The sequence below is a fragment of the Mizuhopecten yessoensis genome, unplaced genomic scaffold, assembly GCF_002113885.1.
Source record: "Mizuhopecten yessoensis strain PY_sf001 unplaced genomic scaffold, ASM211388v2 scaffold7907, whole genome shotgun sequence".
NCBI lineage: Eukaryota > Metazoa > Mollusca > Bivalvia > Pectinida > Pectinidae > Mizuhopecten > Mizuhopecten yessoensis.
Genome location: NW_018407282.1, coordinates 558,222 through 575,729, shown reverse-complemented (window position 1 = coordinate 575,729; position 17,508 = coordinate 558,222). Strand labels below are relative to the sequence as shown.

The 17,508-nt window shown below is 36.9% G+C and overlaps 1 protein-coding gene across 1 annotated transcript in view; it reads right to left on the bottom strand.

Moving 5' to 3' along the window:
- Positions 1–17,508, bottom strand: part of LOC110454563 (FRAS1-related extracellular matrix protein 1-like) — an 82,461-nt gene that overhangs the window by 60,626 nt on the left and 4,327 nt on the right. Inside the window, exon 2 of the mRNA XM_021504135.1 lies at positions 9,194–9,708. Coding sequence (XP_021359810.1) covers positions 9,194–9,436 — 243 coding nt within the window. The 5' untranslated portion in view covers positions 9,437–9,708. The remainder of the gene's footprint in view (positions 1–9,193; positions 9,709–17,508) is intronic.

Here is a 17,508-nt window from a genome sequence, read left to right as displayed (position 1 = left end):
GCGTTCGTTTGAAAATCAAAAGTCATATGTCGGTGCCCATTTGCGTGGCTCTGTAGACAAGAGCTTTAAGATGTACTAGTAAGTTCCATATAGCACATGACGAGTGATCACTCCTGCTTCAATCAATAAGAAAAACTAAAATTTCGTTATTTTACATTAAATGATATTTACCGTACGATAAAATTAACAACAGTTACGGAATGCGAAAAAAACCCAAGCGTGCGTATATACATAAGTAAGCATCAGAGTTATACCTGTAGACGTTGATGATAGGGCATGCGCACTCTGTGTGGTCCGTCCAGGTAGCATACTCTTTTGGCCACCTAGGGAATGCTTTTTCTCACTACTGCTCTCGTCGTATAGACGGCGCACCGTTACACATTTCTAGGGCAATAAGAATACGACACCTGTAATATTTCTGCCTCAAGATGAGGAATAGTTCATATGAGGTATATAATTGTACCTTCCGAGTGTGTATATATGTTACAGGTGTAGACTTGTGTCTGTGGCGGGTTGAGAAAAAATAAATAACAGCCTACACATGTAAATACTATTACAGATTTTTTTTTTATTGTAAACTGTAATCTGAATTAATTCCGTGCTATAATTTATTTAATTATTGGGAACATCTTTGACAAAAAATTGTAATACTTCTCGCAGCACTCCCTTTCTCGTACGCCACTATCCCCTCCCCTCCAACCCTTCTCCCCACCCACCTCAAACCTCTACTCACGATCAAAATGTCGAATGAAAGACACGTGAAAACAAACAAGGCAAATCGTTGGTATTGTTTATGGGAAAATAAGAATACTTAAATTCAAACATACTGGCACATTGAAGCATTTTTGTATTTTTTTTCCACTTTGCACTTTAAACCAGCATGACAACACGTGGCACGTACTTCTGTGATTAATTGACGCTTTTAAACCATAATTAATGATGCCGTACCAAAAAACAACAGTTTATAGCGATTAAAAGGAATATCACATGCATGCCGACAAAACACACACAGAATGACGATTATAAAGCTGAAATATCAAAATCAAGGAAGAATTTCCGAAAATAAATTAAATCGATGAGATTACGTATATCATCGTTAGGAAATTGCAAGCTGAGAGCTCCCGTAACTTCAAAATACGAAGCAACGTTCAAAGGAATGTAGAAATATTAAACGTTTCGTGTAGACGTAAATAAAAACAGTCTTAAAGTGCATCTGAATGATCTCGGTAAGAAAGAAGTGTACATCTAAAGAAGCATCGTATACAAGGAATTAATATAAAAAAAAGTCTCAGCTGCGTTTATACTCCGAATCAACTTGGAAAATTAATAGAACTTCCTGTTTATTTTCAAAACTGTTTTTTCTGATATTTTTTTATTTCTTTAAAAAAAAAAGATTAATCTAGTGAATTCTCTGGTGTTTACGCACAATCTCATACCTCGTCCAAATTAACAAACAAGCATACCAGATATACACAATGGTATTGTGTACATGAATGGTCGGTTTGAATAATAGTTTATCGAGATTTCAAAGATGGGATCTGTTGTGATAAATATGGAGCAGATAAGACACGGCCAATATTTCGTAAGCACTATACCAGTAATTGAATTCCTACAATTCAAGTTTTTTATTTTGGTAACGGAAACCTCCGTTTATATATTTATTTTTTCTTCATTTTTTTTATGACGCCTCACATATTTAACTTTTTAAGCAACAAAACAGAAAACATATTGTTTTCACCGCTGAATGATACGCCCATCTTTCGAAATTTTTGTTTGCAATTATACGGTTTTTTTTAACATTCCGGATTGTGTTTGGTTTCTGCTTTTAGTCAATGCATTTCCTGTTCCGCTCCGTCATTAACAAAAGTTTCTCTTCTGTCATTTTCAAAATACCGTGCCAAAACAAGTTTTCATGGGGATAGTAAACTAAGCATTAAATGTCTTTTTCAGTGATATGTTTGTTGCGTAAATGCTGAGTCGAGTGACGTAGACATACCCCTTGTTTTTGGAGATTATTGCAAAACCATTTGGTCTCCGCTCGAAACGCCACGTTTGAGATTACAGTTGATATGGGAAATTAATCAATTTGTGGCCATTTCCATGTACAACTATTCCAACAGTTAGTAAAAACAATAATAAATGCATTATGTCGAATTTGGAAAATATGTAAGAAAAGAGCTTTTATCTGCTAAAACAATACAGTAATGTTTTCCAGATTTTTTAATTCTCTGCATGGATGGTGAAACAAAGGAGGAGATTAGGCGTGTGTTAGCGCTATACACGTGCGTTTCGTGTTGATTCGACTAATGCAAACAATTGACGTTTCGGTATGTATTGTACATAAAGGCTTTTGTTCTTCTCTACACGCCTGCCAAATCTGGTGTGGTAGTTGATTTGACTGTGTTTAAAGCCGTGACGTTTGGAATGCAACGCTCTTGCATTTAATATCAAATCGTACACGAGCGTCATGGACACACACGTGTACATCTGTATGCTGCAGCCGAGATGAAGTTGCTTAGTACACATTTTGTTCCCAACACCTCCTCAAAAACCAGTTGTGATATATAGTATAGTTGACAGTGTGAAGCTTTGTTATGTTCGGTATAATAACTATAAAAATTAAGTACGGAAGCGCCTAAAAGTGTAAATCTACAGACACACAAACAAAGAAATAATTAACAACAGCATATGACAAGTTCGTCCATTTACATGCCTCATCAGTGGTTGTGAAGCTTGCATTTCGAGATGTCTGACCTTTCTATAAAAAACAGCTACTTCTCATATAGAGAAACCCTTTGATAACAGGAAGTCGGTCATTGGCTATATTTATCCGTTTACTGCAAGATAGTCGACAGTTTCATAACGTGAACAGCATGACAAAAAGTGGCGACTCCGATATAGACGCAAAACGGGCTGACAGACTGAGTTAAGGGGCTACTCGGTGTTGACCCTTTGTGGAAATATCGTCGATCGTTTTTGTTGTCTGTGTAATACAATCTATTTGACAGACGAATTAATAAAACCATCAGGTTTCCTCACAAATCCAATATTTGAATTTGTTCTCTGTGTGGTATGTTATAATTTCTTCAAACTAAGCTGTCTTCACTGAAAAAATTGAAGCCAAATCATTTCATTTTCAGCGCATACTGCAAACAGACACAATTTCGACTTGGCTTGCAGATTCTCCTGTTGCTCCAATGACCTGTATTTTTTATGTCTCGCGCACGAAATCTAATCGGTATCATGGCTGCAGCAGCTGCGCACGTGTTCTTATCGAGACACGGCTCACTTGAGAACTCGGAGAACATGGGCCCAATGGCGATTGAGAAAAAAAATCGTTTCATTGTTCAAAGGCATTTTTTCAGATTTGAAGTCGAATCCGTCAAGTTAGTGCGACGGTTTTTTTAATAGAGTTCGAAATTAACCTTTCTTGACTAGTAATTCTATACATTATCACGAAGTAGGTCAATGAAATGATATTCAACGTATAAAGTTAAATCTTTAAGAAAATATTTTTCAAACTCACATAGAAATTACTTTTATCTGACGTTGTATTGAAGCGTAATTATCAGTTTGGATTATAAATTTCAAAATCAATTACAGCTATGATTGACATTCAAGATTCTCTATTAATCAAAACACTGTCTGTTCTACACCCCTACCATTGATGGCGTGGCCAAATGGTTAAGCTGGTGCGGTCAGCAACTTTAAAAGCTTTCAACCACTGTCCAACAAGCCCGCTCATCCGTACGCCCATACCCCTTTTTCAAGCCCGTGTGCGTCGGGCAAGTCATGCAAATATGCACAATACGTACTGACATAAACGTCTAAACTGACCGCTAATGGTCCGATTAACATCTCGCCTGTCTGACCACCACAATTTAGCCATTTGACCACACAGAATGTACCAAACCTGCTGTTATCTACTCAATAGCCGGCTGACTAAACCCTCAACTCGTGAACTCATCGAGGCCATTTTCTGCTCGCTTGAGCAAGGCTGCGTCTAATCAAGGAAGTTATCGGAGGTGAATGTCTTTATTTGTGAACCTTTCTGCAGGTAAAAGAACACGTGACTCCGTTTAACCGGGTCAGTGATAGACGTACTCTCAACATCTCAACACAAGCAGCCTCTAAAGTGTGATTTTTATCACATGCAATCCTTATCTATTATCTCCCTTTGAAAGTAAGAGGAGGAAAAAAGGGAATCAGAGAGTCTGGGCCCTGAACTTGATACTGGTAGGTAGGTAAAAAAACATTAACATACGCTGTTTGTTAGGTAAATTGAATTCTGCTCTTTACAATTTGACCTCTCTTTTTTCATCAAGGTGACTCCAGTTAAAATGACACACATTGCAGTTATTTTTTTGTGTGTTTGTGTGATTTAATAGAGATCCTGTTTCAGCATCTTGAAAGTGAAGTTACAGTCTTGTACTTTAGCGTTAGAAAGAGAATCCTCTCAGACAGTGAATCTCCAGTTTAAGCGAGCTATACCACGACTATAGCGCCTTTGGCGGTTTTACTGTTATAGGTGAGAACAATAATTTCAACTTCAGTTCAGAAAGACGTATCACCTTTAGAAATGAACAGATTGGTATCTTATTTCTGAAATATCATCTCGACTCTCTTTTGAATTGGAAAGGCTTTACTTGAGGGGCTGTCGTCTGCTCCCGACCTACTTTATAAAGATAAATCGTTTCAATTTCTCCAGCATTGTTGTCGATGAAACTTCACAAATTAAAAATAAACTTGGTACATTGTATTATTTAAGATAAGGTTTCAAATGAAGATGCTGCCGCTCAAATAGCCTATATTGGCCTCAAAAATGGCCAGTATTTCAATAGCTAGTGAAATATACAGTGAAATAATGTATATTCAATGTCAACACCCAGATCCAATTTTATATATTCGTTTTGCTAATATCTCATTTTTGTTAAAAAAAAAGTATTACCTTGTCATTGAAAACCAAAATAATTATAACTTTATTAAAAGAAATTGCTTAAATATCTTTTCAAATGCCCGAGTTCTTTAATACATTTTAAGGTAAGTTTCTGTGAAAATGAGAAGAAAGAAGGATATGACATGACATCCGTGCGAAAACTTTATGGCTACAAGGTCAAAACTCAGGTGACGACAAACAACATCGTAATTAGGATCTCGGTGAAATCTCTAGCCTACGGACAATAGATACACAATATCACTATCAGCAATCATCACGACATTTCAGGTATACACTACATGCTATGTATATTTTGTCGAGACACAATACAGCTCTAAATCAGTGAACCGGAAATAAGACTATCCTCGATCCTGAGCTTGCTTTCCCTTCGGATATAGTATCAACAGCGCGAATTTTGCCTCCGGTAGTGTAAATAGCGAGAAAAAACACCTAATTGATATGAGCCAAATTGGATTCCTGGTTACACAGAAAAGAAACGTGTGAAAGTGGATAATAAGTCTGTATTTGACACACCTCGGGTGACAGTCATGTTTAGATCCTACACCTGATACGGGTTTGAAATAGTTGTAAGGATTAAGCCCCCAGTTTCTCCCATTGTGCGTCCCTGCAGGACACTTCTGCTCTTTATAAATCTTCGCAAGGCAATCGTTTTCCGGTAAATTTATGAATTTGTACCGTCTGATAAAGGTCTTTGTAGACAACATGCTAAACATGTTTGTGAATATCCCTGACCCGACGATAGAGTCATGAGATATTTTATTTATTATTTAATGCAGGTAGTAAACTTTGTCTGATGTACTTGTTTATAGATTTTTATATATATTTAAAATAGGTGTCAGACATGGAGTCCTCTTAGCGGTATGGTTCTTAACTTGATTTAGTCGCTTCCGCAGTATGCTACACATTGCTTCATGCAGTACATAGCTCCAGTAATTTTTCATACACCGTACATTAATTAATATTGTTTCATTTTTATCTCAGATTTCACGCGTTACGTGTAGGCGTTGTATATAAAATACACGACACTCAGCACATGGTACATAACTCGGCTGTTAAACTAATTAACTTTTCTTACTGTAGGCCTTGAAATTGCGGCATGAATCTCGTGACATGCATGCAAAACTTTTTTTTTCTAAAAGAAAATAACTTGAGAAAAACGCAAGTTCTTAAGAAGCAAACTTGGCGACTGCCTTTAATTATAAAGAAAGGGGGTATGCATTCTCTATTCATTATTTTCCACAGGGGATATTCAATTCAATTAAGCGTGTGTGACATTGCACGATAGCTCTTGACGTTCGTTCAGGATAGAAGACTAACGACGTACATACATTGTGGAGGGTTAAAGAGACGGGGGAGGGGATAGTTCAATCCGACGGAATGTGACGCGTATACGGAGAGGTTGGGGGTATTTCGGCGGATCGGTTCAATGCATTTAGTTATTTCTAGACCAGGTGGACGATGTTAAGGAGTATCATATGTATAGCACCCCCACAGATAGCGAAAGATTAAATCAACTTGTCTTACGAACATATAAAACCCGTTCGAATATGATATGGGTTTTAACAGCGATGTTCTATAAAAAAAAAACATCCTTTAAATCAAACGATAGAAAGTGTGTTTTGGGTACATCACCAAAGCTGTGCTGAAGATAGGATGTTCTTATAGGTATCCTGGTGGTAAGAAAACTAGGAAGTTTGGGAGCTCACGTGCACTTTTGGCAGCTAAGGACCAGTACATGCATTCAACCCGAGAAGTGTATTTGACCTACAGTAGATTCCATTCACAAAACTGATTCCCTGAAGACCCCTACCAAAGCCTATTAAATAGAACAAAGCCAGGCTCTTGAACCGCATACTAACCAATTAATTCTTGAACAAATTGCAAATGTAGAAAACGGCTGTATTGTGTATACATATATGGTAAGTGGTATAAATAACTGGAATATTTTTTTTAGTTTCAGGAAACATTTTGTATAAATTGGTATGAAGTGAACCTTTTTTTATCGTTCATTATGCTAGAATTAAATAGTATTCTAAACATTAAGTACCCTTCCGAGACTCTCACCAGATGAAGAGGGCTATCTGAGTGGCACACTTATCAAATGTAGTCCGGGTTTCCAAAAAGAGAACATCGAAATGATGACGTACTTGAACTTTGCGAGGTATCAATATGTTTTAGTATGAGCCTTGGGCAAGACCGAATTATATTCAGAAGGGAGGGGCCAAGCGATTCAAGCTCCTGTGATTAAATAATGTGTTACAAGAATAAACTTAACATGTACGTATATCTCCCATAAGAGACAGTCAATGTAGTGTTGTCATATCTAAACGCTTGTTCTGGACGGTATATATATATATAGTGCTGTAAGCACACGAAACATCATATTTATCTTCATCTTTTGTTTATAAGTATAATAAGATTCAGATACATGCCAGATGGACCTAGAAAGGGCAATGACCCTTATTTCTATCATTTTTGTCTTGGATAATTGGCCCTTTGTTTTTCTCCTAGAAACGCCGCTCCTTACTAACAGGGAGTGTTTTGTTTGAGTAGAAAAAAATACCTCATCTCTATACATCAGGTATGGATTATATATAGCTTATGTTATTATCAAGCCGAGAGAGGAGATGTTTTATGCCTATCCCGTCTAAATAGCTTCAAGGATTTGCGAAGCAGTGATTTGTTATAGATACCTTACTTATACCTTACTTGTGTATTAACAGTGTCACTCTGCCTTGGTAATCTATCCAAGTGCATTACTTAACAATGCACGTGCATTACGCACGAGTATGAAATACGTATTACATACATGCATAGGAAAATGGCGATACGTATATTGTATACGGAAGGTAGATCGGCAGAGTTAGTGGGAAGAGTTCGGGATTTGGAGGGGGTCATTATGGGGGAGGGAGTACGGGTGGGGGAGGGGGTCAGGAAGAGGGTCAGGATGGGGAGGGATCCTGGAAGAGGGAGGGGGAGAAGCAGATGTTATGGCTTGTGCACCACTCAAAGTCATGAGCTCATGTCGAATGGCTGGCATCTACCAAATGCATCATTTAATGAGCTTCTACAAGGGTTGGTTTTCACACGCTTCGATTACATTTCTGGCATTATGAGTATATACAATACCGCCTGATTATGATAAAGCTGCCGACAGGAAAAAATGAAGGGAGAGTCAGATCTCACCTGAATACACAGATGTGTGTAAGGTGGTGCTGGGGAGTGTAGAGCAATGAGCGTAATGCTGGTAGTTTGTAACGATCTGCTGTGATAACAGACTGATGTATGCCTACTCAACCCGGAAAAACATATCAATCTAAGGAACCGACAAATGAGAAAAATATCAAATATTTCAAAAATTAACATTTGAAAGTTTATTTTAATACTTTTATACACAATTTTAATATGGTTGTACAACTTTGTTAGCAATTTCAGCTGGTTTTCTCATTAAAGATATCAATATAAAGTCTATTATGTATCTCAGCAATCATGGCGTAATATTTCCAGTTTAGCTCATCACAAGTAATAGATATACCTAAAAAAGTCTGCAGGGACTACCCGTCCGTCAATCAGTTACATATCAAAATATGTCAACCGCGCGCTAGAAGCGCGTGCTGGAGCGTCACGCGGAGAAATTCCACCTCAGCAGACGAACATAATCTTACTAATGAGTTTCCCGCGGAAAATGGATATTTACTCGAAAATAATACCAAGCATGTCAACAGTTACCATTCACGCAGGAGTTTGTCTTAGATTGTGTTACGTATTCAGGGAGGGATGCTTTTATCATAAGCGTGTAAATATTCCATCGTCTGCTCGCAAAATACCGTTTCGACCGTTCACAGGGTTTTTCTCGTGTTTCCTCTGTGCACTGGCCCGTCTTTATTACACAATTCTAGTATCATAGCAGATATGAAGTCAAAGCGACAGATGTGTATTATTTGCTGGATGCAGCAAAATTAGCTCGCTAGGGACAAATTGATATTTGAATAACGCTCGTGAATTTTAACATGGATAACATTTGAAATACGTCAAACTTGTTTATGGACTTTTCTCGTGTTTGCAAAAATACAAAATTGAGAAATATACGAAGTTACAAGACATTGTCTATATTGTGACTTGTAAATGACATGTCAATACATATCCTACATACAAAGGATACATTTCAATATATATGACAGTTCATTTCCAAACCCACCCAGATTGATGTAGCTGATTAATGTAAGGAGTACGTACCTCTGGTTCGAGTCGACCGACTCTGAGAGTGACGGGGTCATTTTGGACAACCTGAACTCGACAATCTCCATTGGATTCCGTCCGAGCAAACTTGAGGTCATCACGTCGAAAATACACACTTCGGCCAATTCTCACACTTAATTCCCTTTTAGATATAACAATCTGACCACTGGTCATCGATATAAATGAAGTAAAAAACAAGATCCATTTGAATAAATCACAGCACATCATCGTCTCCTTCATTTTGAAATCGTGTATATATCCATGTACTAACTATTTCTCCTTACACGTGTCGCCGAAATAGGTTTTAATCCAAAGGCCCTATTACACAACCCTGGCGTAAACCATGCTTTCTTTTAAAGGGGCAGTCTGGCGAGTTGATCCATTGGTGGGCCGAGATATATTCCCCTGTGCAAATATTCCACTGTTTCGTCTGTGATTTCTTATCAAAGGGTTTGACTGTTATATTTCAGCACTGTCTCGTTCAGCCCCAAAGTAAATCCCGCTCCGAGCACCTGTTGATATAAAGACATCAATGGGTCAAATCTATGGTGGTAGGTATGGGAAGTGTTCTCGCTAATTAGGGTGCCCTCTGTTGTAACCATGTATATCGTAGTGTTGGCTGATCATGATTAGGGCATGTCTATACGGTATAAACCTGTACATGTCGCTATAGACTAATATATCCATGCATGTGTACGTTTGCATTTGTATCAGTACTACAGGAGTTTTCTTTACTATAACGTCTAAATAGGTAATTTCAGTGTGTTTTACCTGTATATATCTAGACACATGTACATACAATCGATCATTATGCTATATATATTTACATATCTCGCTCCATATCCGTTATAATAGGGAAAAACTGATTCTAAAAAACGTATTGCACATTCATAGTATGTACATATTTGTATCCTACGCATATATATTATATATTTATATGTATGTAACTACATATTGTATACAATGACAGTATATGAACGCAAATATGTGTTCATTGTGTACAATGTAAATATTCTTCGGCATGTACGTTTTATGTAGACATATTCCTTTACTTACATTTAATATAGATGTAAATGTATACATATTTCTATAATACTTATACATAATATGTGCATACGTACATCGTACATATTATGTAAACATATACATACATTATACATAGTTCTATACGTTCATATAATAAATATATAATGTATATGATACAAAGTGTTATCATATTTCTTTATGAGCACAAAATAGTATACATACACAACATATTTTCCACATACACAAATATGTAAGTACAAAATATACCGTTTATTACGCGTACGTACATATAAATTTACAAGCAATTTTTAAAACATTGACGTATACTCACAAATCATGCACAGTGCTATTATCTAGTTAACCTTAGCGTACAATACAAAACAACATGATTAATGCCTATGACTGTTACCGCACATATTTGGTACTATATGTAATGTATGTGTAATCACATTCCGTGTGTACACGTGTACCTTATGTATATTACTAACTTAACAAGTTTAGGGTGACCGGCCCTGTGTTAATAAACATACCAACTTATAAAATCTAGGGTGATCGATCCGGCCCTTGTTGGCTATAGTATCTTCTGATACAAACTTAATAACTGTAGAGCGACCGGTCCGGCGTTAATAAACGTACTCCTACTCATAACCTATCTACTGTATCCTCTGACACTAACTTCTAAAATCGTGGGTGACCGACAAACTTACTAAATCTAGGTTGACCGGTCCTGTGCGCCCCTTGATATACGAGATGTTGCACTACAGAGTCCTGTGTCCCTACACAAACATGCACTCTTTTAAAATTTCAGCTATATATCTAGTCTGTCAGCACGATATATTAATGTATATTAATAGTGTACCTTACCTTGAACTGAGACTGTGACACAAGTTTACGGTATAGCATGTCTTTTAATATGATGTAAATAAAGGGGCAGATTTTAATCGTAAGAAAAACAAATTAATCTCATGTTTTCTATGATATTGATAGCATATGCAATACCTATATAGGTATGTTTTGATACGCTCGGTATAAGCTCGTTACGGGTGAAAACATGTGGTTTCCACGTGAGCTCGCGAGGCGTGGTCGAACTCAGCCGATAATCTGGTACCGAGACGCTAATGGCTTCCAATAAGAGTAATAGGGGTTATTAACTGGAGGGAAGGGATCACGATCGAACAGGGGCAGAACAAAATAAAGCTGTCTCGACGAACGAGACTAAGCCCCAACCCCTCCCAACTCTCCACACCTCGGACGGTATATTGTTGTTTCAACGCATTCGTGGTATTAGCAAAAGTACTGCTTTTCAGACCCATCTCTTTTGACCGCTTGAAAGTTGTTTTTATTTCTTTTGAACGAGAGTGCGAAAGCTGTCTCGTTTAGTTATTACAGGGTATTACACCACCCCTGCGATCCCTCTAAACCACGGCTTCGGTAGACAAATTGTTCGGGATTATTCAAGGCCTGTTGATGTATATTTTTATTTACAGCTACTGTACTTATTGTTGATGCAAGCGAAGGTGAGATAAGCTAAATACGTATTGCGATACAAAAAATCCCGCCGGGTATATCTCCGGTAAATCAAAATATGAGGTAATTATAGATAATAGCGCGCATCACACCACCGTACATATACATGTATGTACTATCTTTACACGATCAGGGTATCGTATGAAATAGAGTAGGAGGAGGGGAGGGGGAGGGGGAGGAAAGGGGGGAGGGAGCTGGGTACGAATATTCGGCATCACAAATAGATGAAAGATAGCACCTATCTATAAGAAATCTTTTTATGAAACATTGGTGTATTTGTCAAGCGTATGATAATAAACTTTTAATATTCGAGACATACAAGCGATGGGTCCTAATGGCTAAACAATCAATAGATACCATCAATAATTACGTACTTCAGAATTAAATTTGCATGATTAATTAAAACATCAGAAGGCCTGCCCGCTATCTTCGTGCGAACATAATATGCAAGTTGTTTCTTGTGTTTATGGCATTAAATCATAAGTGTGCTTTAATCGGAACTGCTACAGTCGATGAACCATCAAACTAGCATGTTTTTAAGTTTGCCAGATATTTAAAATCTGCGTACATGTACTCCAATTAAATTCCCAGACACTTTATCACGAAAACACCGACGAGTATCCTCATAGAACAACATTGAACGTTCAAAATGACATTATTGAATTGTCAAAATGACAAATAATGCAAAACGTTGTAGAAAAGATGTCTCAACAGAAAGTACACCCGCATTCTCCCGCAATATTTCAAAACAACGTAACAAAAAGCTGTTTACCACAATGACAAGGCTGGATTTGTCCTCTATAATATTATGGTTAGACGATCTTGATTTACTTCCAAATTGTTTTCGTGGTGAAAGACAAAGAGATCTTGTTAAAAATCGAATCTGGAGCAAGAGGCTCTCACGGTCCCGCGATAATATCCGCTGGCCAGAATCTAACGTGGAATAGTCACGAAACAGAAGGTAAAAGTTCACGGGTTTTATCAATGGGTATCTGGCTCGCAAGCAGACCTTGAGCAACAGAGGGAGCTCGCAGCTGTGTTAGACTCTGACCCATAACACCAGAGGGGAGGGTGTTGGAAAGCTGAGCAGGGCCGCGATTCAGTTTCTCACTTCATCTCGGCAAAACATTTTTTATTCGTGTATAAAGTTTAACTATGGAATACCAAACCATTGTTTAAAAAATAAAAATTGAAACAAGTTTCCCGTAGTTGTAGTTCAAATCGTTTCGGGTGTTTTGTGATTTGCAATTTGGTCTTAATAAACTATTATTTTTTATTTTAGATATTTTTCTTGCTTCTAGTATCACAAGAAACGTTCTACTGTGTTAAAAAAAGGCTGCTAAAACAGTTAAAATAGAATCATCATAATAATTATTTTATCTAAAAATCTCAATTTCTGCGTATACTATTGTGCCTTTAAATTCATATAAGATGTATACAGTGGTGTTTTTTTTGGAGAGGTGGGGGAGGAAGGGGGGGGGTTGAGAGGTTTATGGTAGAGATAACGATGGCTAGATTAAAGATATCACTAGACACAAGGGTTGGGAATAAATGTCTCATGACATGTAAGCAAACAGCTTATTGTGTGGCGTCAGAAAATATGAATTCCTAAGTTAATTGTGTGTACGTTTCACGCTAAAATACTGTTAAAGATGAATAAACTGAGCTAAAGGAAATGCGTAGTTATACAAATTCTAAAGTAAAGAAGTCCGTGTTGAATAGTGATCAACTGAAAAAAGAATAGATGATTACCCATTTAAATAGAAAAAAACGAATACAATGTCGTATTTTTTACAAAATGAAACCAAAATTAAAAAAAAGAGATTGCTGTTTATCGCAATAAAAACAATAATTTAAAAAATGCTGTTTAATTATTTCTAAAATCGGAACCAGCTGAAATGTCAATAGTAGGGTGTAAATCCAAATGTGAGCAGGACGCGCGTCCTAGTCGAGACTTTGTCTTGTAACTTCGCCAAGACGCGTGTACGAATGCAAGATAAACATGGCAACCGGCGTTCTGTTTTTGTACCCGTCCGCTCTCCAAAGACAATAGAACAAGACACCACAAAATCAGAGGGCCTATCGCTTATTCATTGTGCCGTCCTGAAGGATAGAGGTTGAAGATGTTCGTGTCAGTAGCGCTAGCAGGCCGTTTGACGTTAGTTTAGTTAAGGTCTAGACGGAAGAGCTCCCACAGTATATGTTCTGTAATTACTAGCAGTAATTTAAGTGATATTGACTCTTGGAGAATATTTATCATACCTAACGATCCAGCCGTCATTTACGAACGGTATAAAAATTAACTCAGAGTATCATATTTTCACAAGACACGGTCAATTTCAGCGCATACAATTATCCACAGACAAAAATAATTTGTTAGTATTATTTTCTACACAAACTGAAAATTAGTTAATAATATTTTGGTTTTGGTTCTGTAAACATTCCGAATTCACATATACAGCTGATAAAAGCAAGATAAGTGGGTTGGAAGTTGCAAAGGGCAATCTCCCCATATCACCAGCCTACTACAACCACCAGACAACCTAGTTTTACCAGGAGTATTTCTGTTATTGAGCATAACTGATAACACCTTTTCTCAGCATACCTTTACACTAGCATGGTAACAGCAGAAACAGGAACATTATTTAATTAGATATAATTTGAATTCAAATATATTGACAGAATTATGAAATTATTCCCCATGTCTAAAATATTTGTATTAAGGTCTCCGGTTAGCAGTGAAATTCAAATCAAAATTAATTCCGAAACTAATTCGGCCTTCAAAGTATCGAAATTATTCATTAAAATACGTCATTTATCTGTAAAATGTTGGCATTCTAACTATTCGAGACTCTAAGTCCCTGCAGGTAGGGCGTTAGCATTGTACATGCTGCCCCCGTGGCATGATCGTAAGAGGCGACTAAATTTGTGATCTTATCTTTTCTTTCTTTCTAAACAACTTACTTCTTCCTAATGTCTCCCTTGACAATGCCTTACTTTTTGCCTTTGGTTGAGCGTTCGCCCCTGTGAGGACGGCTTTGGGTTCTGTCCCCTGGCCGAGACAATCAGAGTCTGTAAAAATGATAGTTTCTACTCCTGCGCAACGCTCAGCAATTTAGGAGTGGGGCGACTGGTTCGCCTGTTGTCAGTATAATGTGACCGGGTGGGGGGTCCTGCTGGGTGTCTTCGGCAGTATGTTTCAGGGAGGTAGCACTGTAAAGTCGAAATCAGTTCCGCGCTATCACAAGGATACAAACACGAACATATCGCAGCCTCCCAAACCACACACGCATACACTAAACGCATGCATCTTGTACACAGGGGAGGCCGTCCTTAAATGACCATAGCTGTTGATAGGACGTTAAACAATACTAAACCAAACCAAACCAACTCGCTTGTAATGAACATGTCGACAATTAGTCAACAAGGTAACAAAAATATTGCGGTACGGCACATAGTATCTTTTACCAAAGTCTTATGTTTTGTGTTCTATTGTTTTATCATATGTGTTTATCAATATTTATCTACAGAGAACAAACGACGTCGAATTCTGACAACTTATTTATAAATAATACCTGTAATAAGATTCACAAAATTTTTAAATATGGAATCAGGTCAACCGAAAGAGATTTGCCTCACTCGAGCAGCATGTAAGTTGACATTTTTTTTACGGGAATCAAGACAATACAATTTAGTCAGCTTTTGCTTTGATCAACATTACTTTAACACCTTTAAACCACGACTAATAGAACCATGTTGACATTTACAAACGGAGATCCTAGAGCCTGCGATAATGCCAAAAATTCCGTCATTTTCAAGTACGGCTCGAGTGCTCGGTAGCGTGAACAAGTGGCCTATTGGAAAAGTACCATTGTCAAACTGGGATTAAGGAGCGCGGTCAGATCCCTTCGGACGGCAAACAGAATAGGTAGGGATACAAAGGCCCGATGGAGGCATGTTAAGGCTTTATTTACATACGGTCACCGTAAAGGTTTGGGTACAATCCCTTAAAGAACAGTCAGCTTTAATTACAAAAATAACTGGGGCAAATATTCAACCGATTTGGTTTCTGACTGATCATATAAAAATAAATCCTTATTTTTATCGGACTGTGATTAAATTGAATCCTAATTTAAGAAGTATAGTTGTCTAAATTTGTATATATTTTTTTTATGATAGCCGCAGTTCTACGTCCGATCTAATTTTGACCTAACCATACAGAGGATGCCCGGTTTTTGGGTTGTATACCCCGAAGAGGGTACATTGTCCAGGTAACGAACGGTAACACCTTATACTCAAGTATCACACTCCAATATAATGAACTAATCAGTAGGCAAATATTTTGTCGCGATAGCCGTGACCAATTGGACAATTTCGATAAACAGGAATGCAAGACTTTCAAAGAAACGGGGTCAGAAAAAAACCAATATTGAATCGAAATGTGATGACTTGTTGTAACGTCACACCTCTTGTGTGGCCAAAAGGAAAACATTGAATTTGTCAGTTTGAACCATTATTGTAGTGTTACGATTTCGTTAACAAGTGAAAACCACAGAAATGATAAGAAATATCAATATTTAACGTGAGGCTTTGTGCGATTTGTATTGAATAATAAATCCAGTTTATTTTACTGTTAATTAAATATCGACATGACACTTTTGTCAACGACGATTTTTTTTTTACCAAACTAGCAAAATACAATGAGCAAACAAAAACGAAAATCCCTCCGTATGCCTGTTGAAGCATTGCCTAAGTGGAAACCTGTGAAGATATCCTGTGCTTTATTTACTGAAATGCCGGTGGACTTGTTCGAGTGCCACTTACCAAGCTAATGGCTCTCTGTGGTTTAAATCAAGGTGTCAATATTTACACCCACGAAATAAATCTAACACCTTTTCGACTCGTATCATAATTCTAAAAGGTGTTGGAATCATCTTGAAGAAGACAAAAATCGGGAAGGTGTTTGTTTTTCGAATTAGTCAAGCAGAGACAACTAGGATAAATGTTCAGAATGATTGGTGAGCTTCGCGTCTTTATGATTCATTTTTTGTTTAATTTATTTGCTTGAAATTACATAAAAATACAGGTATTTCATAATTCTTGTAATTTTACATGAATAAATTTTGCTTCTATATATGCAGATTTTCTTACGAATTTAAATATTTATAAGAAAATCAAACTTCACTTTTTGTTTGAAAGATTACTTAGATATTTACACGTGATCTGTAGGATAGTAAACCTATTTTCATGTTTCCATTTATATGTTCGATATTTGACACTACGAACCGTAAAGTTGATAATACTTGTTAATCAAATCACAGTCTTTTTAATTAATTCATTGTCCATGTAAAAGCATTTATCATGGGATAAATGCATAGTTGTAATTTAAATCAAATTCATATATGAAGATATTCTTATTTTAATATTTGCCAAAGTGTCTATTAATTCACGACCTGTACGAAATCTTGAAACTTTGATTTGAATAAGTGAATTTATACGACCTTAGATTTTGCTTATTTAACACAATGTTATTATTTTTAACTTCTAAATCTAGAACGAATAATATAATTATCCGTATCAATATATAATCTTAAGTTCATTTTGGGTGTGTACAAATTTATTTCTGAAGGGTTCATATTTCCCATTAAATTAATGTTCCATAACCATAAATTCTTGATTAATCGGGTAAAATGAATCGAACAAAAAATACAAAACAACATGTGTAAATATGTGTCGCAGACAAACAGTCAAAATGTCAT